The sequence below is a fragment of the Accipiter gentilis genome, chromosome 12 (assembly GCF_929443795.1).
Source record: "Accipiter gentilis chromosome 12, bAccGen1.1, whole genome shotgun sequence".
NCBI lineage: Eukaryota > Metazoa > Chordata > Aves > Accipitriformes > Accipitridae > Astur > Astur gentilis.
Window position 1 is genome coordinate 20,976,783 of NC_064891.1, and position 26,308 is coordinate 21,003,090.

The 26,308-nt window shown below is 36.9% G+C and overlaps 1 protein-coding gene across 6 annotated transcripts in view; it reads right to left on the minus strand.

The window, feature by feature from the left end:
* The window catches only part of INPP4B (inositol polyphosphate-4-phosphatase type II B), a 345,020-nt gene that overhangs the window by 91,330 nt on the left and 227,382 nt on the right, over positions 1-26,308 (minus strand). For all 6 annotated transcript variants that reach the window (XM_049814712.1, XM_049814711.1, XM_049814713.1 and 3 more), the window contains 3 exons: positions 19,898-20,045; positions 8,594-8,724; positions 1,282-1,386 (listed from right to left, as the gene is read on the minus strand). In XM_049814712.1, the coding sequence (XP_049670669.1) occupies positions 1,282-1,386; positions 8,594-8,724; positions 19,898-20,045 (384 nt within the window). The remainder of the gene's footprint in view (positions 1-1,281; positions 1,387-8,593; positions 8,725-19,897; positions 20,046-26,308) is intronic.

The window sequence follows — 26,308 nt, forward strand, 5'->3', positions numbered from 1 at the left end:
TTTTTAACCACGCATAGGTTACCAATACATATCAGTGAACATATATTCTGCATTTACTTATTTGTCTGAAGTGTCATAGAAACAAAATGAGCACAGTACCCCTGGAATTTATTTTTAAAAAAGAACTTAAAAGAAATTTAGTTAACCACTCCTTAGTTTTCCAAGATCTGCAGTCAGTATCCAAAACTTGTGGCTTCAGAAAACAAGGCAGAGAAATCCCTTGCATAGCTTTAACTTTGGACCCGATTCCTAAGTTTCAGCACAGACTCAGGACTTCTGATCAATCTCAGTGGCAGTATGTCTGGATGCAGGTTTCAGAATTTGTAAAGAAATGTGGAGGATGGGCAAGGTAGCCACTTCTTTGATCTCATGATTTACTTAATTGTGGTGCTCTACGGACAGTACTCAGTTGCTCTAGAAATATTCCAAACAACATCCAAACCTGAAAGCTTTGGTTTTAGGAGCAAATGCACAGGCCCGAGAGAATGAAATCAAACCCTTCAGGAAGACAAGCATGTTCCAGATATGTACACAAAGATAATTAGGAAATAACCACACAGGAAGTTTCTAGACCCCATTAAACAAAGTAAAAAATTAAACAATTTAAGCCTGTACAGCAGTACAGATTTTTAAATAATGAATTTGGAAGCTTGATTATTTTTTTATTAAAAAACCAAAACAACCACCAAACCAACCCCAAAAAACAAGCAACAATCTCGTCATACAAGAAACCTTCTGTATCAAGCCATACTGCATGAATATTACAAACAAGCTAATACTGTACAAACTTCACTTATTGGCAAAACACATGCTATAAATCTCAGAATTTTCTTTAAAAGTCACTGTATTTCTTGTGATATTCTTTTCTCCTCAGCATTACTCCAAATCCATGTAAGCCCAAATTGCACACAAATTTACTAACAAAAAAAATTATATCAATTTAATGCTATTACTTTCCATGCTTTTTATCTGTAGCATCTTTATGTCCCACCTACAAAGTTTAACAAGACTGTTGCCAGTATCCTACTCTTAAGTGCAAAATTCAAAATGACCAACATTCAACTCTCTAAACAGCATACCTTTCAATTCTAATGTGGTTTTAAGGGTTCATCTGAAAGCATGTCCACCTAATGTTCATCCTTCAAACTGGATATATAAATTAAGATAATTACATCTTAAAAAGGGATAAAGTGGAAACCATACCTCTTGGTTGCAAGTTTAATTTTATTTCGAAGCATACTTTGTTATACTTGGGGATTATCTCCACAGAACATACTTTACCTTTCAATCGAGGACTATGCACGTGCATTCTTTGCAGATGAAGATTTATTGGGATGAATTCTAATGTTTTTTCTCCTTTGCTACAGCTTGATTTGAAGGAAGAACCTGAAAAACAAAAGTTTAAAGAATCATTATCTTAATCACCCAGCAGATGTTTTGTCGTCTTCTTAATGTGAGGACAATACTTGTATATTAGGAGTCTTCTTTAATTTACTTTTAATGTGTAATTGTATATTAGGAGAAGAATGGTTCACTAACCGAGTCTCAGCATGTATCCATATTGGAAGCAACAAAACAGCTTTTAATTCACAGAACAATCTAATTTTTTATTCTAGGTGATAGACATTTTTTCCTGCTGTCTGAAATCAGTCTGCAGTCTGCTGGAAACAATGTCACAGTTAATGTTCATTATGTTTATTCTGTGCTAAAAACATGGAGGTACAGAGCTATGATGGTATTACATTATCACCAAGTAACATTTTTTTTCTTCAAACAAAAGTATTACATTGACTAGGCTATGCATTGTTCCTAGAAAGTTCAAATAAAGAAACATAAACTAGCTTAAGAAATGCTATAAATTAGTTTTCTTTCTAAAAACCCAGAATCACGAGAAGCACAATGCTCTGGGAAAAAAAATAAAAATCTGGTTGCATACTTCAAAAGCATGAGATTATGAGTAACTCTATGGTGGTATAAAGGAATATAATTAAAACCTGACAGTACAAAAACCGTAATTTACCTGGAGATATTTGATACAGCATTTATATAAAATAAAAGGTTGTAGATTAGGAAAGAGAGGTGATCCTACCTTCTCACTCAAGGCAGCCTAACATTTACTTAGACTGTTTTTTCTGTACCCTATCATTTTGCCAACTATTAATCATTTGGACTAAAATTCCTCTGATTCAGATAGGATGTAAGAAAAAAAAACCCAACCAAAAAAACCACCCCAACTCCCCTCCCCCCTCAAAACCCCAAAACTTTGGAAAGGTTGAACCTTTTCTTGAAGGAAAAAAAAAGGAAATATTTGAAATTATTCTTCTTGACTTGCTCAATCAAGATTTGCTAGAGGTTATCTGTTGAAACTGCCATAGTTTCTAACGTGACTTGCATTGGGAGGCTCGATGCTTAATCACATTGCCAGAGGGCACCAATGATGCTCCAGACCAACCAAGCCTGCTTAGGCTACTACCTAAGCTTAGTAACTTAAAATAATAATTTAACAAAGATTAAGAGCAAAGGTAGGAAGAAAAGCAATTGTCAGGACTCAAAGATTCAGATTTGAACCTGGGGATGCAGACTGAAACCAGGAGTCATTAAGGATGAGGAACAGCAATGGGAAACCTGCATCTGGGAAGCACAGAAATACAAAATTATGGGAACAGTGAAGGGAACTTGAACTATACCAGAAAAAAAATGGGAATGGTGCAGGTGAGGAGATTATAAATCATTAGAAAAGAAAACAGAAAGTGGGCAGATAATTTGTGAGAATTCAGCTGAGACCAAGATCAAAGCTTAAGGAATGATAACTGGACCTAAGACAAGGAAACACTGGCAGACTAAGAGGAAAATAAGATGACAGCAGATATAAAGGGACAGGCAAAAGAAGAGTAGCAGGGAGAAGAGAAGAGCCTGCTCTCCCTGGACTACACTTCTATCCTGAGTTGGAGTAGAACACGTGCAGCATTGCTGAGTCTCGTTATTCCTCTTTTCAGGGAATACCTGTGAAGCAAGAATCCCTTCCCATCCAGTGCCAGAAACATATGGGATAATAACCACCCACTGCTATCAGTTATTCTGTTTACTCAGGTATAAAAGATCCATGCAGTGGAATTAATAAGTCAATCTGCATTTGCCAGTATCATCCATATGATAAAACTAATTTTCAGTATAGTTTGTCTGTTTGTTATTAAATAACTTAGTAAGTTGTATTTAAGGACCAAGAAAACTACATTCCCTCTATTAAAATAGTTGTTATTACTGTTGCAAGATTAAACTCTTTGAAGTTAGGAAATACCAGAACATAGATGCAACCGTCATCTGATATCCACCCGAAGGGGAACTGTGAAACAAAATTCAATGACATAGCACATACTAGCTTCTTCCAGCTCATTGAATGTTTTGGGTCTTTGCTGCTCATTTTAGAAGCAGCATTTCAGTATTTTGTTTCCGACGTTTACTTCAGTATCTGGATTCAAATATATTGCCCAAGCTTCGCACAAATTCTTAATTTCCTCAAACCTCTCTGCTGCATGCATCACTACAGTTTCTAAGGGCTTTACAAATATTTACAGAATAATTTTAAGTGGCTGAGTAAAAGGGTTATAATTTTATCCATTCTAATGGCAGAGAATAACTTAAGGTCAAAGCATTTAAGAAACAATGCATCAATACGAGATACTGAGGATCTCATTCTGCAGAGCACGCATTATAATGCAGCATCACATTCCATTTTGGAAGCACAGCTCCCACTGAGCTGAATTACATCCATAAGTACTGAGTACTTCTGCAAAACAGCTTGTGTCTATTGCCAGGCTTCCAAAAAAGAACACACGCTAACCACTTTTGAAGTCTGACTTGCCTAGTGTCACATAGGAACTTTGTGACAGAGGCAGGGATAGTGTCCAATTCTCCAGCAATTTCCTTAACCTCAATTGTCTTTTCTTCTCCTTCTAGGGCTGGATGAATAATAGAATTGTCAGTTTGATGACTGAAATGAAAAAAAAAAAAAAAAGAAAGAAAGAAAAATGGGGGGAGGGATCATTTCAGGTCAAACTAAACAAAACAAGTTTCAAAGTTCTACTCCCTCCCAAAAACACCAAATCTTTTAGATTAACCTGAAACTATTTGTTTTCATGTTACCTAACCCTCTTAGATTCCTGTTATTTTGTTTCCTTGAAACAAAAATACAGGGCATTCTCTAAAATTCTCCCTCATTTTTGAAGATAAAAGTGTTTGTCAAAACAACTCAAATCTGAAATAGTCTTAACTTCCTTAAACCTCCATTTTCAGTAAACATGCTGCTAAACCAAAATTGCCGTCTAACACTAATGCAGTCTCCTGATACTTTCACTGCAATCACTCACTTTTAAAAAGAAATTAAGTGGTCTACTAACAATAGCCTTCTCCATTAAATTCCACAAATAGCTCAGTTGAGCATGAAGTAGGCATCTCTCAGAAAACCCAACATGTGATCATATAGGAGGAATGTGGGAATATTTTGGACAAATTTTATTTGCAGATGCTACCTCCCCCTCTCTACACTGAGTGAACAGTCTTCCCTAGCGCTGATACAAAAGGAGATTGGAGATAGGTGCACCTAGAGGACTTACTTGGAGTTGGTCCTTCAGAACTGTTTATGACAAGATACATGTAAAAAGCCCCTTGTTAAAGGAAAGCAATTGTTCAGTGAGTAACAAAGCAAAAACGCTAAACACGTTAACATTAACCCTGCTTTTGATGTACCGAGGAGGGAGAAGAGTGTCAGTGAATTAGTGCTTCCACATATCTCTGGCTACCAGCATGGTAGTGAAACAAAGGCAGAGGCAAAAGCGCTCCATGGCTTTCCCAGAGGAATGCGGCCAGTTGGCCTTGTCTTAAAATAAGGCTTCCCAAAATAACAACCTGACTCAGGAATTTTGCATCTGAGGCCAGATAATAGAAGCTTGATCTAGTTTAGAAAACTAACCTTGTTGAGTTCTTAAGTAGAAGTATGGCTGATTGCAAACTACCCCTACTAGGATAGGAGCCTGTTTCCAAGCAGATCTGGATCTCCAGTGCAAATGCACAGGTACGCCAGAGAACTGCAATTTTCAAGCTGTTTCAGAACGTAGAGAACTACTTCAACCCAATCTCAGGTACTGTGATGACTAAGATAAAGAAAGAAGCCTATACAAGCTGACCTGTAAAGCAAAATCTTTTTTGGCTTGAATCTCTGACAATGAGAAAGTAAAGACTGTGTTGAAATATGTTGACCTGAGAAGTCTGAATTAAATTTGTACTCACATCTCTAATCTGACCATTTTCTACCTTACGAGTACTTAAATTTCCAGTCTACAATGTTCTCTCAGCATTATTTTTTGTGCAACTACATTATGAAGTCAAATATGTGTCTGTCTTGCTTTTCTTATCAAACTCCATAATCTTGGTTTTTAAAGTTATAATGTGTACTGTTTATGGAGAAGAACCATCCCAAATGGGAATGGAAAAAGAATTGGGACATCATAAAACATGCAGTGAATTTTATCCACATCCACCTTATTCCTTTAAAAAAAAAAAAAAAAAAAAAGCAGTAGGGACAAACTTCTGAAAACTGTATGCAGGGAGATTAATCTCTTTTTCACAGAGAATTGCCGTTACTTACTGCAAATGATCTAGGCAGAAAAAATCTGGTAAAGGCAAGTAATGGACAGCAGAAGCATATCAGAATCTGTTCTAGATTTTGTTTAACTTTTGGGCAGCCAAATCCTACATTGCCTCTAGGATCAAAATGCAGATTTGAGGTTTTAGCCTCGCTCTACTTAAGTATACAAAATACGTCCCTCTGCCCCCCCATATTTATAATTTAAAAATGTTAGACCCCAACGGAACAACTTTAAAGGGACACCCACTACTCAGGATTTATCATCTATTTTAATTTGTGATTTAGTAAGAATAAAAATACGATAGTGCAGGGTTAAAAGTAAATATTGTCTTCATTAGAAGGACTGGGCTATTATTGGCTTTAGAATGTGCACGTATTCCCCTGGATCACAATAAAATAAGTTTTCAAATGTTAAAGTAACTTTTCACACAAGATGCAAAATCAGGGGTTTTCCAAGTATAAACAAGTATTTTACTGGCACTGTATTAGTAAGGGGGGAAAAAAGGGTTGTTGAAGAAATAAGATTTAGGTATGCACCTGAGCGTTGGCCTCCAAATTAACACCTCCTCATTTCTTATCTTTACTACAATTATTAGGTTGCTTTGGTTTTCTGCTTTGTTTTGTTTTCAGAGAAATGTTCCTACTCTTTTTTACATGTGCTGGTTCTGTTGTCCTCAATAATCCCAGGTTCCCTGGTCCACCACAGGTCTCTCAAACCACAGTTAAGACAGATCATTTAACATCACCAACTCTTTTCAAATTCCCTTAGCACAATATAGGCCTTGCAGGATTTTTGCTTAATAGATTATACTGTCTATTTGGTTTTTCTGTTTGTTTTTTTGTTAGCTCAAAAGGTCATTTCAATATTTTCCCATGAGTGACAATTATTACGTCAATTCCTTCATAATCTGTATTTATTACCTTGCATATGATACTTTATGGATTGCTTTCAAAATGTAATTAGCAAAGCATTAAACAAAATAAAAAATATATATAGTATTTAAAACACAGAAACACAGAAGGTGTCATACTGGATCAGGAAGTAGTCTGCCAAAATCAGAACTGGAATATTCTGACGATGGTGAACAATCATAAACACAAGAAATTACACTTTTGCAAGCAAAATGCAAATTTTTATACAACATTTAGTGTAACAGATGAGCTTTTTTCCCCTATACGCATTTAACCAGGTGATCAACTGTTCCCAAAATGCTTAGTTGCAGTTAGAGACTGGTTTTTGTTCATACACTAAAACAGGATTTATCTTTTCCTGTGACCAAGAAAGCTATCCCAGAGCAATCTGGAATGAGAAAGACCATGCTCAGTCCTGTATTAGAAGATGATGGATAAATGATAGAAGTACAGTTTTAATGCCTATTTTGGAAGGGAATGGTTTGTGCCTCACCTACTAAATGCAGCAGATTCATTATAATAAAAGTAAATGCACCCAGTTCTCTATCAGAAGAAATTATTCTGCTATGCATTTTAGTTGTATATTGAGCTAAAACCTGATTGCTCCATTACTCGGTACACAAAAAAATTGTTTTGTTTGGTCTACGTAGACAGCTAGAAATAATAAAGAAAATACTGGAAATTCTCCCTAAATTTGTATCAGATATTTCAAAAGATGTTATCATCATTTATACCTCTATTTTTTACAAATATTCATAACCATAATGTATCCCTTTTTCAGAAATATTCTAGGTTGCAAACTTATGTACATGGAACACAGTGCACACCTCTGACACACGCTGCTACGCCTACACACGCGCACACACACCCAACTGTGGGAGTAAGGCCGATGTGGAACATGTCATGCTAAGAATATAGAGCAAAACAGCGTATGCAAGCAATAAACGGCAGCACGGTCATCGAAAACATGTATTTGAGACGGTGATCGTGAGGACTGGCGTTAGAAATCTGACACCAGCAAGAAAGCAGCAACGACAACAAGACCTTTGTAGTAATTCAAAACAAACGTGCCCATTTCCGTCAAGGAGATCTCAAGAACTGGGTGGGAGTTGCACCAGCAGGAAGAGGCAGAAAGGCATGCTATAAACAGACAGAAATCTTTGTTCGCTCAAAATACAGTGTTATTCAGGAAATAATTCTCGTAGCCTCAAAACAGAAAAGAATTATCTTAAGTTCCTTGAATGATTTGTGAACAATCAAAAGGGAAGAAATTCAAAAGAAGAAATAATTTGTTCTACAGTCTTTTCTTGCTCTTTTTATGAGCAAGAATTAGTACAGGAGGAAAAGACCAGCTGCCTTTCCTGCACAGTTGTCACTGATGCTGTCTTATTGCACTGGCATGCAGACACTACGATACGTTATAGTCCCCGACCACAGGACGCTGGCAGACCGCAACTGAACGAGCACCCAGCGCACATCAGAACATAAGACCACTGTCGCCACATGAAAAAAAGCAAGGCAGCACACGCTGCTATTTCTGGACTGACGACAGACTGCCAATCCCATATTAATTTTGTGCTTTTCTGGCACAACGTGGGCAATGACAACTACTACACTAAGGATATGCAAGGCATAGCTAGATGTTACTATTATCTTGTAGACTGTTAAATGTAACTTAAGTTAGGTTTCAGGAAAATCTGACAAAACTACCTTTGAGGCTGGTTGCAATTGGCAGATGTATTCAATACTAGCAGAGCAGTATATTCAATGGAATGTGCAATTAAAATACACACACCCACTTTTCCAATTTTTTTTTTTGGCTGCTATGTAACCATGTACCATGTTACCTAGGAAAAACTGATGGAATACATGATAAAAGTTTAGAAGAGGAAACAGGACACCTCTAAGTATTTCAGAAATATGATTACAAATATTTCATTTTCATGTGTTTTACTTCTGCTGAATATGCCAGTATTTAATAAAAATCAATCTATTTAATTCTTAACTGCTCCAGAAGAGGAGAGGCTACTTGCATACCTGTATGCTTCCCAAGCTCTGCAAGAGTATCCTGGTACATGCTCAACATCTGATCACAGTGAGCAATAACACTTTTGCGCATATTGTCCCAGTGAGGAGCAAGTTCTCCCAAGTCTTTAAGTTCCTGATTCCTATATCAAAAGGCAAAAAGAGAAGGCACTAATTAACTCATTAATCCATTAACATTCATCCAAACTAATTCAATTAATCCAAAACCAGTTTGTTAGAAAACATCAAAAGCACTTCCTAACTGGAATAAAATCTGTTTTCTTAACACTTGTAAAATCTGCTGATTTCGCTCTGTTGTTCAGCCACACAAGAAAGAATGTCAAATCAGTGAATAATACAGTAATTTGTGTTCAAACCTCATCTGGTACAAATGCAATGGCCTGCAAATTGAAATATTATTTCTCCCCTGGAAGCAAGAAGGCTTCCAGGCTCCAGAGAGCTGTGTTTAGAGCAAGTAACTTTTTCTGAAGAAGTATTAAACACTATTGTAAAAGAATACAAAGTTTGCTCCTTTTTCAACACTCACAGCGTAGCTGTTTTGATACACGCTACTCTCTGGATACTTTCACGCACATCAAATACTGTTCTAGTAGCGTTTCTACAAATGTCAGTTTAACCAACACACAAACCCTCAACACATTTCTTTGGTGTTCAAAACAAAACAAAACGCAAACCAAAAAAACCACCAGTCCCCTAAAACATAATCTTCAGCCTTACAGCTGTGTTCATGAGGTCAAAACAGCAGTGTTATGGTAACCAAACATGTCACTGAAAATCCAAAAGGAAATCCTTTAGCAAATTATCAGTTTTCCTGTACACTCTTGAGAGCTGACCTGAGTGAAATAGAGATCACTTTAATTTCCTACACAAACAAGCATAGTTACAGTACACTGGGCCTTCTGTTTGTTTTCTCCACTTGCAAAGTAAGGTTGTCCTATACCTATGCCAGAACCACGTTGGGGGACCTGCTTTTCAAGAAACTGAAAATGAAAGATCTCAAGTCTTAAACCGCTTGGAATTGTTTAGGAGAAAACTTGTGCAACGCAACCAACTAGCTTTCATCATTTTCCTCAAAGTATCAAGCAGACTGTTTCACTGTAATTCAACTTCCAGGCGACAACTCTTGCATATAGGAAAATTACTGAAAAAAAAAGGAAAAACAGGGCAAGAGGGGGCAGAAAGGGGGAGAAAAAGACCAATGAGGCTGCAGCACAGGAACACAGAGCTACACTTACTGCAACAGTTCTGATCACTAGCCAAAAAGTCTTAGAATTATTTCTTAAACGCTGATACACTGATATTCTCCCCATCATTATTAGTTTTGCGTTAGAGTGAACAGTATTAGAATAAGCTATATAAGCATAATTCTGCTCCTGATTAATACAACAACCAAAATCAAACAGATTGCACTGGAAGCAGAAATAAGGCGTTTTGTTTATACATGTCATTGAAAGTATCAAAATGGAAATGAAGATTACAATACATGAACTCGTTGGGAGTTCAGTAATGACATATGATTATTTTTTTCCATTTCATTCAACCTGAATAACAGAAGTAGATGAAACAGTTCAACTTTCCTCCATCGACACAAACTGGCAATGCTGTAGCATAAGAATCATCAGCAGTAAGAGGACAAACCCACCATTTTCAATCACCATTTTCCTTACAAGTTTTTAGCAGCTTAAAATGAGTCATCCCATTAAATTAAAATCTCAGGGCTTCCTCCTCAGAAAAGCTCGTAAGATTTGGCAGGGTATAAAATTTTATTTATTTGCAGTGAAGATACTTTGGCCCTTAATATTTATGTTGTCTTATTTAGGAACAATGTTTGGACCTGGCTGAGCTGCAAAACTTTACTGCTCCTCCTATACAGGAATATAGTATTCTGCAGCAATTGGAGAAATACTACACAGCGAGAGGTGAGCACATCAATACACCACATTCAGAGCCCTTTATCCCATGGAAAACCCACTGTTTGGGCTCTGCTCCCCCACCTTTATCTAAGCCCACTCCTGGAGCTGTTGGTCCTATGCTCAAGCCAAGCAACAGCAGGAGTAGAAACCCCTTATCTCAGACTAAAATATCTAACCAAAACCCCAAACTGGTTTAACCGGCTGACTATGAGTTAACTCCATTGACATCAACAGCAACAGGAAGGCAAAACTCAAATCCCACCATATTAACTTTAAAATGTTTTCAAGGAATGTCAAATTCTGTTCTTATCATTGTCGACAAGGCTTGTATTTGTTTCATCTCAGAAACACATAAGCATCACTGATGTCAAAATACAGCCACTAGTATGTCATAAGAAGACGCATCTTATCTGCAATGTTTTAATAATGTAAGTGTGCAATTTTATAGTAATCTAGAGCCTATATAGCATGGAAACTTTAAATACTACGTTTTCTAAATTTATTTTTATTTAAAAATACAGTAAAATCAAAATGAGATAACAGGATTTTATGGCATAGACACTATTTCTCCAAAAATAGTCTCCTTGCACATTTTGTATCTTTTTTTTCAAATGCAAAAATATAAGACGTAGGATTTAGATATTATTTGTCTCTTATGATTTCTTACTATTTGTCACTGCTGTTGTTGACTCAGTACAACTCCGAGGTGGCTGGAAAAAGAATTATCTTTTCTACATCTAAGCTCCATCAACAATATTCCATAGTACCAACATATATTATCATTATTGTGAAGGGTCCCTCCCCAGAGTAAACAAACAGATTGAGAAACATAATATTTTTCAAATTTGGAAGTTTATAGTTCGTACTAATACCCACAACAATATTATTTAAAAAGATAAATCTTTAATTTGTTTTAATAATACTATAATACTTATACCAGAACTTATTTCATTGAATAATGTTAACAATACACTTCAACCAGTAATTGTGTCAAACAACAATTGGGCTATGAAAGAAAATTATTATTTATAATATATATTAGTTCTACAGAGGGCAAACTGGTTACTGATTCACCTTCTCAATGCAGCCCTGGAATTCTGAATAGCTTGTCAACAGAGCAACAAGCTCAGAGCAAACTCAATATTATTATAATAGAGCTATTTATCATCTTCTTCCCAGACTCCAAATCCCCTTTCAATGTCTTTTCCAGGTAACTGCACTCATCGCCATGACAGACACTGGGCTCAGGATCAACTTCAACTCTCCTTACGGAATCAAATCCAAGCTTTGACTACATGTTGCCGTTCACCTCCTCAAACTGTCTCCTGGATAGTAATTTCTATCAATGCACAATGGAAACCTCTCACCCAGGAGTGTCTCAACTTTCATTGTCTCCTGCCTTAAGTACTTCAATATCTTCCTTGGTGGCCTCAATATAATCTTGCCCCATTTGTATCTAACCAGAATGTAGATGTAAACAGTCTGCCCCATCCCTCCTCCTCCACTTAAATGTTAGCTCATTAGCTTATTTTTAAGCCTTTCTCAGGTACTTCCTGTTTTTCACATCCATTCTTTCCTTTAGTAGATTAATAGTGCCAGCTTTCACTGAGCACTTCCCATTATGGTTGGAAGCAGTTCCCCACTAAAAAAAAAAAAAAACCCTAAAATTTACCTGTTACCCTTTCTTCAAAACCCTTTTTTGCCATTATAGCAGAAAAATTCAATATTGGATCCTGATCTGCTGAAAACACTGTATACCACGCTGATTGTCAATATAAAGATTAATGATCATTGGTGCTAACACAACAATTTTAAAGAGATGGAAAATCCCAAAAATAAGTTATAAGACTCCTCAGGATGCCACAGCACCATTAGAAATGTCATGAACCTTCATTTCAGGCTCCTACTTAAAACCCAGCAACAACTTTTTCCCAGAATGACTTACTGATTTACACAGCTACAATTCATGGGCACTTTGCCCTATAGGGGCTTGAGATTTACCCAGCCTTCCCCCGCTGATGGAAAGTACGGTCATTGTGCAAGCTGTTACACTGACATGCAGGGTGGTTTAGGAGGATCTGTGCCTGGACTGAATTTCTTTATGAACAACTACATCAGGGCAACCAGAGATCTGTAAACACTACGTGACTGGATAAATTTCTGACATTACTAGCAGTTAAATACTGTTGCCATTAGACTCGAAGTAAAACTACATGCAATTTTTTTGTTCCAAGAAAATGTTCAGTGAGGCCCATTATCAAATGATGGTTGAGCACCCAAGGCTCAGATTAATATTCTGCCTTTTCGTTTACCAATTCATGCTTTTTTTTTTTTCTTTCTTAAAACAGCTTAGGTGCATGATTACATGCTGAATTCTGGAAGGAGTACTTTGAACGAGTGGTATGCATCGTGTTCAAAAATTATTTGAAGAAAGCCCTAATACTGAAGTCATGTTACCAATGAACTTGTTTTTGCAAAAATAGCACTAGCTGCAACAGTCCAGACACCATTGTGGAAAGCACAGTGAAAACCTGCGGTCAGTGACAATAAAATAAAAATAAACCAAAAACCAGCAGCAAGATATTTAGATAAGCAAGATGAGTCAGAAGGGGACATTCCCTCAAAGAACCTTTTTGGATCTGATTATTCCGTCTCAGAAAAGGGAACAGCAGGAATGCCATTTACATCATTAAGGACACAGCACAAATCTTCACAAATTGAAAGACGAAGTTGAAAAGATCAGTGTAATTACATGAAGAAGAGATAATGAAGAGGACATATGATAGAAGCACATAAACCACAAATGCTGTATAAAGAGACAAAGTAGTAATTTTTGATTCATTCAGCTTCAATAATCCAGTGATGCAATTCCCAGTGAAACAAACATGACAAATTCAAAACCAAAAAAAGGAAGTGATTTTTGCCGCCACCAAGAAAAATTAGCTTCTGAAATCCACTTTCACAAAACATCAGAAGCAAAGTGCTTAGCGGGATTCAAAACAAGATGAGACACTTCTGCAGATTATATTTGCAAAAGTTTTATAATATTATAAAGGTGACAAAGTTCTGAATATTTATCAAACAGGAGCTTTGGAGTAAACATACACCATAAGCTTTCAGGCATGACTCTATCACTCATAAGTAAAGGAAGATTAGAAGTTTCCTTCTAAGGAAAAGAGCACAGGAATTATTTTTCCTAACAAATTTTACTGTAAAATGTACATGTTTATGGATAACCATTTCATCCTTTTTTGTAGAATAGAAGCAAATAAAATTACCTCATTTTTCTTTACAAGTTACGGTCCCATGATATACAGGCAATAACCCATCAAAACAACAAAACATACTCTCCAGAAATAAAAGAATCATAGCCTCTTTACTATGTTGTTTCTAAAACAGACAAATAATTACTAAGGAGGATTTAATCCCTTCTGGGGAAGCTACCACAAAAATGAATAAAAGGATATTTTTCTTTCTTTCCTAATAGTTTTCATTTCGAACCTCTTGAAAACAGGTGCTGTTATTCTCTTCTCTCACAGAATTTCTCAGAATTATCTCAAGTTCTGCTAAGCCTGACCTGACAGGTAACTAAAAACTAAAATGTAGGCTGTGCCTACCTTTTCCCTGCCTGTACTGGTTTTGGCTGGGGTAGAGTTAATTTTCTTCACAGTAGCTAGTATGGGTCTGTGTTTTGGATTTGTGCTGGAAACAGTGTTGATAACGCAGCGATGTTTTAGTTACTGCTGAGCAGTGTTTACACAGAGCCAAGGGCTCTTCTGCTCCTCACCCCACCAGCGAGCAGGCTGGGGGGGCACAAGGAGTTGGGAGGGGACACAGCTGGGACAGCTGACCCAAACTGGCCAAAGGGATGTTCCAGACCGTATGACATCATGCTCAGCATAGAAAGCTGGGGGAAGAAGAAGGAATTGGGGGGACGTTTGGAGTGATGGCGTTTGTCTTCCCAAGTAACAGTGATGGCGCCCTGCTTCCCTGGAGATGGCGGAACACCTGCCTGCCGATGGGAAGTGGTGAATGAATTCCTTGGTTTGCTTTGCTTACGTGTGTGGCTTTTGCTTTACCTATTAAACTGTCTTTATCTCAGCCCACGAGTTTTTTCACTTTTGCCCTTACCCTTCCGATTCTCTCCCCCGTCCCACTTGGGGAGGAGTGAAGTGGCTGTTTGGGGCTTCGTTGCTGGCTGGGATTAAACCACAACAATGCCTTAAACATTTGCTTAAAAAAAACCAACTGAACAAAACCAAACAAACCACCCGCAAAAACCAAGCTACCAAATACATTAATAATATTTTAAAACCTGTTTCTTCTATGTATATGTGGAGAACAGACTGGGATTTGCAAAGGCTTGCAAATATTTTATACTGTTCCTGAGAGCTGGAGGTTTTTTAAGTTCCTTTTGCATTTCTATCCACCACCATCCCCTTTTACTATCCCAAATTGTATACAATACATAAGCTAAATTAAACCCATATCTTCCTTCCTGCCTTATGACTCTTTCCCTTCCTTGGATATTTTATTACCTGGGTTTATCTCTGAAAGACTCAAGATCTTCAAACAGCATGATCATTTGAAATTAATTCTACGATTCGCATTTAATAGCACAGGAGAATTCTCCTGCATCACATGATTGCAAAGAAACTCAAATTCAGTAATACTTAGAATGGCATCTGTGGAATTTACATTTTAATCCTAAATTATATTTTAGTAACTATCAATGGTTTATAGAATTGTTTTACATGCGTTTGTTTGTTTGTTTTTTTAAATTTTACTGTTTCATCAGGAAACACTGGCACCAGCTTAAAACAATGTTGCTTCAGCTCTATGATATAAGCAAAAACATTTTATTCTCATAGTTTATAACTTCATTTCTTTCTTTCACCTTGGAATCATATATGTGGCAAGATTAATCACATTATTAACTGCATGATTACTCAAGCATTTAAACAGTTTTGCGGTTTTCTGTTTTCTTTCTTCCCCAATTTATTAATCAGAGTGCCTCATTCAAAATAAACAGCAAGAAGCTTTATGACACGAGCAACATAATAAAACTGTACAAAGCTTTTTTAATCACCTTAATGCCTTTATGCCTCTAATTTATACTCTCTGCAGCCCCACTGACATGAACCGACAAAATACACCCAACTTAGTGCTATTAGAACCACAGATAAGTACTGGTAAGTGCAAAATCTCTAGTTAATAACGTAAAAATTCAAATGCTTTTTGTGATGACAGAATTTGAGTGTGTCAAAATAATTATAAGCTTGGGAGAAAGATTATTTTTTGCTTTGGTTTTGTATTGTCCCTCACTACAATGTGGGGGGCTTTAATAAGACATACAAGTTATATCATTTGCTCGATGTGGACTTTAAGACTGGGGCATGCCATGCACAAATATAACATCTGGAAATTTTAGCAGCCAGTCTCTGAGAAGCATTGCTGACTGGTACAGAATGATTTTTCTGGAGTCTTAAAACATGGGTGGATTTTGCAGAAAACAACAAAAACCCCTCTTTGATAGGACAGTCAGAATGTAAGTTAACATTTTACAGCTTTCGGCACTGCTGAATAATAGGTAACGTTATGTAGAGGTAACTGTCAGAAAACAAAGCAGGTAATGTTACTCCATTCCAATGCACTACAACTTTAAACACCCAATAAAAAGTGAAGTCCAGCAAATTTTACTTCATTAAGTCTGATACGAAAACTCCCATTAGACTTCCAGCGAGGCCATCTTTTCCAAAATTAGCTATGAACAGTGAAATCAAGAGGACGGAGAATTATGTAGTGTTCATACATTAACAACATATTTTATCCTTTAGTTTACAAATTAATGGTTAATACACTGACCGTGTTTGAGGAGGGGAATTGTCTAAACACTACTCACAAAAATCTAGTTACACTTACATTCATATACTTTTATTTCTCTGTGCAGTAACTGATGGAGAATAAGAAGATAAAGGTTTTACATCTTGTCTGATGCACAATGCGGTAAATTTTGCATATGCCTGTATTTGAGCTACATTTTACTGACACATTTGGGGATTTTTTAAGTGTTGAAAAAATTACTACTTTGAACATGTATGCTAGGTAGTTACTTGAAGTAAGGTTTTAAAAGTCCTTAAGTGGATAGCATATTAACAGTGCCCATCTAAATGTGGTTGGTTCAGCTAGCTTCAAAAGTCATGGTAAGTTTACTCAGAATAACTTTTTAAATGTTATTACCTCTTACCAATACGATGTTTCTGCAGTGCTCAAAAATAAGTCATGTTAAAAATAACATGCAAAGGTCCAGAAAAATCAATGCCTACTCCCAACACATGGCATTTCTGCCTGAGTCTCCATTTCTCTCTAGTAATTGTGTATTAAAAGGTAGTAGAAAAACATACATCTTACAGACAGTCTGAACTTTGTCCTCATTCTGTAATGTTATGAGAAAGAAATTAGAAAACAGACAAACAGCATAGATTTTTCACAAGAAAAGGCTACTGGAGTTGGGACAGGTCAGCCATTCCTGATGCAGGAGGAAAGCTTGAGCGTGCTTTGTAGTCTGGAGAGAGGGTTCAAGGAAAGTTCAGCATCTACCCTTGAAATTTGTTTATGGGTTGTGACCACAAATGCCATGCGCCAAATTCAGCCATAAGTAGGTGGAATTTTCTTTCCGCCAAAGCCGAGTTTGGTTCCAAGGGATGCAAAAGAGCTTTACTGGCAAATCTGAAAGACGCGTATCACAGCTTCTACTAGAGTCTCCTAATTCTCTTGCTGTGCTGATCTAGTGCACCACAAGTTACAAGTTACAACTGCAAGCTTAGATTATATGGGTCAACCAACTTTCGAACCATTACTGTAAACTACTAAGTCTTTTTTGTAATCATTAGGTTTGAAAAACTACTTTCTTACATGATAGAAGCAAAATATCTGGACAAGATTTGTGTAAAGCAATATTGAAAACAGGGGAAAGAACTTATTAGAAAACCTCAAGAAGGAAACAGAAATAATTTCTTCACAAAAACCAGCAAAGCAGACTGTATGACCCTTATTAGAACAATAAAAATGACCACAGACCTCCTATTAAACTTCTTCCAGGGACGCTTGAAGGATAAAATCTTTAATGCATGCATATCTTTAAAAACATTATTTCACGCTGAAAAACAAAGTTAAACATCCTTAGAGGTTACATATTTCAGAGTACCATGTCAGTAAATGAAAAAGTTTGTTTAACAATGAACACTGAAGTTCTATCAAGAGAGAAATAATCTTGAAGAGCTATGAGAAAAGGGAATTTAAATTATAATTTAAAATACAATACTGAATGGGATTAACACTTCACTTGGATATTTTGTATAGGTAATTGCTTCAGACCTGACTATACTGAAACCACAATAGGAATAAAATGAAACAGGCTGAGGATGGTAAGTGGCCTCCAAGACAAAAATATTTATTCTTTTATACTAACTGGGGAAAAAAGATGGAGAGAAGAATACTTCAGAAGAGAATAGCCTAAAGATGGTACAGTGTAAATTTCGTACAAGTTCAAAAACTAATGTAACGATATTCTCCTAACATCGTTTTGCTAGTTTACAAATGCAAAGAGTCCACAAGAGCACACATCTTTGCAATTATTTCAAAAAGCAAAGCCCAGACAAAGCTGAAGCTCCAACCCACACACTTATATGATGATGACAGGTGACACAGATGCCCCATTCCCACCATCTGCTAGTATTCTACCACAAGTTGTTACTCCTCTTGGTTGGTCTTACCACCCTCCCTCAGACTGATACAATCACTTTGTTTCTCTCACACCCACGCTTTTTACTACCAGGCTTGAACAGCTAACCACGTTGGCAGTCAGGAAAATCAGAACCACTTTCCTCCATCTTTGAGCAACTTTTACTTCTGTTTCTTCCTTAAAGCTTTTCTTTATTTTTGTAAGTATCGAATAATTGTTAAAAAAAACAATCCATGGTGATTCTTTACTATGACTTTATCCAAGCAGGTGAATGTTATAATAAGAAATAACAGCAAGTGCTATTACTTGCATTATGCCTTTGCAGAGAACAATGCAGTAGTAGTAAAAGTGGTTAAAGTAATCCTCTAACATTTAAAAGGCATTTGCCCATGGGGCAAATGAAAATCTGGGAAGTGGATGAACTGTGCAAGTCAGCATAATCTATTTTTATTGCTTACTAAAAAAACCTTACACATTAGTATTCTCAAACAGGATCAGGCCATAAATGCCTAAACACAGTATTAAATGAATAAAATAAAGTATTATAACAATTCATATGATTTTTATAACCCATCATCACCATGCATAAGTACGTATCAGTCCATTGACTTCATTAAAAGCAAGATTCTGGTCTCCCACATGCTGTTCTATTGGCATAAAAAAATCATACAGAAGCAGCAGATGGGGTGAATGAAAAAAGAAAAGAAGCTCCAACTGCAGGACAAACAACCACTGTAAACAACCACAGGCAACCCCCTCCTATGGAGGCGGTTGCCTGAAAGTGCACAGGACGGCTTTGGGATGCAGCACTAGCTCACAGTGTTACTCTTACATGAGACCAGATGCCCACCTATGTGTGAGGCAACTTTCATGGGGAAAGAGGCAGTACCTTCTTCTACACGATCCATTATCACTGGAAAAAGAAGGTATGCTTTCAGGGAAGCGTAGGACTGCTTAAAATATTGCTTTTTTCCACAGTTGTATCAGCACGGCTCACAAGTATTCAAGGGCAGGCTGCCATTTCAGTTGCTGCAGTGGGAATTCGGACACACAAAGGACTTGGGGACGCTTGTGCTCCCTATCGTCTTTTTCCCCAGGCCATCCATATTGTAATGATCCTCAGATGTCCCTCCTGGTTACAAGGCCAAACATGAACAAAGGTTTCCTTTTCTTACACCAACATTAGAGGAATGTGATTTATTTTCTCATTGCTTCTTTAACTACAACCATACCATTTTCCACTGTTTGCATCATGTTTGTCTACAATATTAGCAGTGCCCAGACACAAAGCCAAACACACTACAATGTAGTTCACACCCTTGTCACATGTTCTTCCTTTATAAAATATGAACTTTTCAGAATATTTATATTGTTAACCAAATGTGGATGCTTACACATTTAAAGTCACGACTGCACTCTAGCACAGTTCATTGCTCAGAACTTATGAAGTCATTGGAGTCCTAAAAATTCTGAGCAATCAATTCTGTTGTTCAGTTACAGCTGTAAATTCTTAGCAGCCCAAAAGATCGCTATATTTTGCTTATTTCACGCTACACATTAATATTTTTAGCTCATCACATTATTCCAACTCAGAAAAATAAAATTTAGTATTTACTATTGCTGCTTCTTCTTCCTTACCTTCTCATATCCTCCTTTATGTGCAGATTGATCAGTTCTTTAGGAACATGGAAAGAGAGGGTAGTCTCAGCCATCTGTTCCCGGATTCGCATCCACTTGTTGTCAGAAGTAGGGAATCTATACAACTTACAGATTGGGTTTTTTAACACTGCAGAGAGGAAAAATTATATCATTGCTTTACTGTGGTTATACGACGCTTTGAAAATTTATGACAACAGTTTCATCCAAAAATAATACGTTATTTCTCCCCTTGCTTCCAGAATTAATTTCAGAACCATTAAAATTCTATTAAAAACATCCAATTTTTATTTAATTTATTATAGCAGTATGTGGATGACAAAGTATTACTAGTACAGTAGATAAATCACATTTTACCCTCACAGTAGGTATCCTGTGAATTTAGCATTTCAGTGTAGTGAGAATGTAAATTATGCTCTCTATTCTTACACTTAAGATACAGTTAGGAAAAACATAATGCACAAATCAACAATGAACTCACAGTCAACGCCACCGCTTACCATCTTAGAAGCGCTCACATTGCTAATAAATTGCATGGGACAAGTGAAGCATGCCTCAGAATTTAGCTGTATCTGATGTATCTTCTCCATGATATGCACACACAGAAGTCATTAGTACAAATAGATGGTGTGCATGTACATTTAAAGAAACTTGACAGTTGACATGGTCAAGATGACGCCATTTTAGAGTCAACTAGATCATTGACATGGTCAAGAGACTGCCACTACATAGAAATAAATATAACAATCAGGTAAATATGTTACACGCACTGTTCTCAGATCACTATTGTAACTTCACATTGGAAAATCACGTTACTTGGTGTCTTGAAAAGTTATGCTTAAAACGCACCATGATTTTTATCTTAAAGCTCTCACATGTTGGCTATGTTTCCATTCAGATCTTACAATGATGTTCTATAATACAGCCTGGAAATTTCCACTCTCTCCTTTCCCTCTTTTTTTTTTTTTTTTTTTTGTTTTTTTTTGTTTTTTTTGTTTCCCCTACTCAACTAATTTTCCAGAAAGTGCAAATGGGGAAAAAAGCTGAGAAAGAAAAGTTTTGTTTGACTACTTTGATAAGCTCACTTGGAGACAAATGATTGTCATTTAACACACACATCCACTGCTTCCTAACTCAGAATGACTTTGAACAGCCATCCAAATCCTCCAACAGTAGCTTTCTATCAGCCTTCTGGATAAAGCTGCCTTAGAGCAGGCTCCCATTGATCCGCCACTGAATGGTCTATAACTCAAAGGAATGCATTTCCCATGTGTGCTGCGAGGAAACTGTTGCTGTCAAAACGATATCTACTAATAGAAATTTCAGCTTCACAACTCACTTCCACAATTATTGCCTATGTAGGCTGGTTTATAGAGAATGAAAAACATGGATGAAGTTATTGAAGATACACAAACTATCTTGTCTATCTAATCAAACTGTTTTTTAACTGAAGTCCTTTAGGAAAGGCCTAAAACAAGACCGCAGATTCAAAGATATCTGCAATAAAACAGTTGTTGGCAACTCATAAAGAAAGGAATGTTGTAAATAATCATGTTTAAGTAATTGCAGATGTATTGTTTTCTATTCCCATCACCCTACGGAGATCTCTTTTAATCATTAGTCTTCAATAAGAAACTGGAAGCCTTTTTAGAGTCATTTTGCATCTATTTATTAGTGATTTTACTTACAAAAACTAAATTCTGACTTAATGTTATGAAATAAGCTTAATAGATGCTTGGTAGCTATGGCATATAAATAACAGCAATTTTTCTTTACTACTAACATCCAAAATACCTCAATGTTCAAGCACCTTTACATACATTTTACAGCTCGAGAATTCTCACCACAGACTTAACTATTGTCTACTACAAAAAAAAAAAAATCATCTCCAAGTCCTGTGCCTATGATCAACTTATACCCAGTCTCTGGGCTTTATTATATTGCTTGATTAAAATATGTTGTAATGCTTTCCTATTTTCCTCCTCTTCTGCTGAGATTGTTCTAATTAATGAAATCAGTTTTGTCAATAATATTGACAGCCTCTGACATCCACAAAGTAGATACATGGCACCAATCATCCTCCATTAACAAGACAGGAAATTACAGGCTGAAGATGTCAGAGAGCTAAAGAAATGAAGGGCTAATTCAGGTCTGCTCTTAAACAGAAACCTGCCAAAACAGATGATCATTTGGGGTTGTTTGGGTTTTTTGTTTGTTTTGGGGGTGGGTTTTTTGGTGGTGTTCTTTTGGTTTTGGTTGGTTTTTTTGTTTGTTTTGTTTTTTCTGTAGTGCCCCCTGTTCACTAGGAAACAGGCTGATACTTTTTACCAGGACATTTCAAATGATGATGCCCCAGATGCAAAAGGCTCTTTTCTCTATTTTACCTTTTCATGTCTACTTCCTAAGAAGTTACCAAAGGATAGTTTTCCGAGTACAGTGCTTAAATTTGCACTCAATCTATTGCATCCAAAAATTCACATTTGTCTGTGAGAACCTAATGCACACACGTAGCTCCACAATCTCTTTCCTCCCAGCTCCCCACTACCACAATGTGCTGGTTTTGGCTGGGATAGAGTTACTTTTCTTCACAGTAGCTACTATGGGGCTGTGTTTTGGATTTGTGCTGGAAACAGTGCTGATAACGCAGCGATGTTTTAGTTACTGCTGAGCAGTGCTCACACAGAGCCAAGGGCTTTTCTGCTCCTCACCCCACCAGCGAGCCGACTGGGGGGGCACAAGGAGTTGGGAGGGGACACAGCCGGGACAGCTGACCCCAACTGGGCAAAGGGGTATTCCAGACCATATGACATCATGCTCAGCATAGAAAGCTGGGGGAAGAAGAAGGAATTGGGGGGACGTTTGGAGTGATGGCGTTTGTCTTCCCAAGTAACAGTGATGGCGCCCTGCTTCCCTGGAGATGGCGGAACACCTGCCTGCCGATGGGAAGTGGAGAATGAATTCCTTGGTTTGCTTTGCTTGTGTGCACAGCTTTTGCTTTACCTAGTAAACTGTCTTTATCTCAGCCCACGAGTTTTCTCACTTTTACCCTTCTGATTCTCCCCCCGCCATCCCACTGTGAGGGAAGCGAGTGAGCAGCTGCGTGGTGCTTATTTGCCAGCTGAGGTTAAACCGCGCCACACCACCACCATCACGGGAAAAAACCAAAACCAAACAAAAAACCCAACAGGACTGCAGCATGATAGCAATAAAGACTAGGAATCACTTTGAAGACGTGGATCCAAAGTTGTGACTTTTACCATTATAAGAATTATTAAACTACTCTTCAGTTACTACCTCTGAGACTGCATTTTCAGATAGGGATCATCTCAAGTGTGTTGCAAGTTTTTAAAAAAGGCCAAAACATCTCTCCATGGGTTTATTAAGAAAATTGCATTTACAAACTCAGACAAAAGCCTGGGAATTTGTTTTCACAAGGAATCCAATTAATTCCCATTTGCAGTCTTGCTGAAGCTTGAGAGTGTCAATAAGAGCTGCACAATACTTTGTCTTATAAACAGAACTACTGAAGTCACATGAGTCCCAAAAATCTTATGTGTATTTTCCTTTCCAATTGCAACAATTGCTTTTTAATTACAAGTTGTCTAAAAAAAGAAATCAAGGTGGCATGTAAACCCTCCCAAATAGTAAGAATGGCAACACTAGTTTTAGCTTTTATAAAAAGAAGTTATTAAAATGAATGAAAGTTTCATAAAGGTAATCCTTCCTGTATTTAGACAGTCATCATGAAAGGCACTGAAAAAAACACAACCTTCCAGATGAACTGCAGTGGTTAAAAAGAGAAAAAAATATTTTAAAAGCCTTTCCCTATAGCATGAAGCCTAAAAGCCAACACCATATATTTAACCATCCATATTTTTGGATGTTCTCATTTTTAAATTTAAAGACCTCTGTGCTTTTTATTCCACGTAATATCCTTCACACTGGTTTGCCTGCAAGTAAAATAAAAAATTAATAAAAGATTGAATACTTAGTTTTCATTTTTGTTCCCGATCAAACATAGATCAAAGCATACCACTGCCATATACTGATTTACTAACAGTGTTTCTGTTTATATCTTCCTTTGTAGCATATGTTATTACGCATATAATCTTAGGAAGAATAATTTCAACTTTCTTAATTTTTTGCTTGATTTCAATTACTTTTAATCTCTTTTTTTATTGTGAAGTGCAATATGTTTACATGCAAACAATTGGCAAACTCTCTAGTGTTATAAATAACTGAATTTTGAGACATATAAATTCAATCTCTTGAGGTATAAATGGAATAGCGATAAGCCTCTGTGAAATATGATACTCATTCCCACTCACTCAATAAGTGGCTCATAACTCACTTGAGGGCTCTGAGTTCCTTATATTAAGATTTAAATTTCAGAAGAATGCCAATGTGCATCTATGCCTACAGGCTTAAAGATTCACATAGGGGTATTTTTTCAGTTTCAGTTTTGAAGGTCTGATAAACATGAGACAGAAAGAACCAGAAATCTTTACAACAGTATACACAGGTACTAAATACATATATATATATATGGAATATATACTGTACTGCAGATAGTTCTGTAAGTACGCAGCAGGGAAAGTAGTGCAGGCAACGTTGATACTTTCAGGTTGCCTGCAATATACTTCTACCACATTACTGATATTGTTCCTTTCCCTTCAGTCTTTTTTGCTTGCCTCTAGTTTTGCCACACTGAAATTTGTCTGGCTTAAACTGATTATTTTTTGAAATTCTTAGTTAAGGTGGTCCAGCTGCACAGAACGAGGCCAGAAATCTGCAACAGAAAGTTCTGTGATTTATAAACTTGAATTCTGATGGTAAATCTTTAACAGAGATGTGCATTTTACCATGCACATGGCAATCCACCCAGATCTGACAATGACATAAGCCTTGGGAAAGAAATCTCAGTATGTAAAAACACAAAACTTGAACTTAGTACATCGTACATGCACCAAGGGTCTAACTTTATCGAGAATTCTTGCATCCTTCCCAGCTTCTAATATCAACAAGACCATGCACATGTCATTCGTACAGAGTGGATGAATATGTTTTTGGGCAGAGCTACTGTGTGGTACAATACGCTTAAGGGCAGCACTGGCACCCATATGAGAAATCCAGTCTCCAGGCAACACAGAGAGCTTTGATCCACACAAAGCCCAGTCATGGAAGACATGCTGGGGAAGAAGTCTGACTGGTTGGGCAAAGAGGCTGACAGTTTAAAAGGAGGGCTAAAATTTTCTAGAAAAAAAAAAAAAAAAAAAAAAAGAAATTGACAATTCAATAAAAGAGTGGGACTGACAAAACCTTGAACTAGTGCCAGATGTCAGCATCAAGTGGAAGCAACGCTGAGGTGAGAAGAGGAAGTCACAAGTACAGGAAACAGACTGACGAATAAGTATTTATTAGAACAAACTTCCTGTGCCTATAAACTCTTTCCAATATCCTGCGTGCTGTCATTTCTTTCATATGCATCTGCAGTTCTGGTCTTTGCCTTCAATTCTTAAAAAAAAAAAAAAAAAAAAAAGACAAAAAAAGACAAAAAAACCTCCATGGTATGTTTAACTTTATAAGCCCTAGCCATGTTGGGTGGGGTGGGGGTTTTGGTTTTTGTGTGTTTGTATATGAGAACTATAAACATAGAAATGTTAAGCACTGTCTAGATATACTGTAGAATCACGTGCAAGTACTCTTGACAAAGTGATCTAGATTTCATTATTCATAAAACTGACATCTACCTTGGAAGTTCCAACACTTTCAACAAAATACATTCCCCAAACTAGAGCATTTCCCCATCCAAAAAAACTCAGCAGAAAACCCCAATCAAACCCACCCAACGGAGGTAGCACATTGAAAAAAATCAGTTGTGAATCAGTAACTTTTTCTCTGAACAGAAGCATCATTGCTTTAAGACCCACTTATCTGGATGACATACAGAATCAGAATCAATGAACGGCTGCACTGAGTTAGACTAAATAATTTGACTGGCTCTGTATCTTTTCTCCAAGAAGAGCCATAAATAGATACCTAGAGATGCAAGATACTCTCCCTGCCTCCAGCTATTTTCAGTTCAGGGATTTCTGGAGCCAGATGTAGTTCCTGTACATCTAGTAATTTTCAATTAATATCTTGTCCACAAACATACCTAGCCTCACACTGAACTGATGAGAAGAAATGGCAGTTCTGAAGAAGTTTTTCCCTGCTTCTGATCTAGTGTCAACAAATCACAGGAAAAAAATTATAGCATTCATACATACACAGAAAAAACTATTTTTTCAAGGTTTCTAGTGCTTCCTTGAGACTGCAAAACTAGTCTAGTAAGTCTGTCCTATCAGTGAAGTCATATGAAAAAGTTTCAGTAAAGGTTTTAAAACTTCAGTA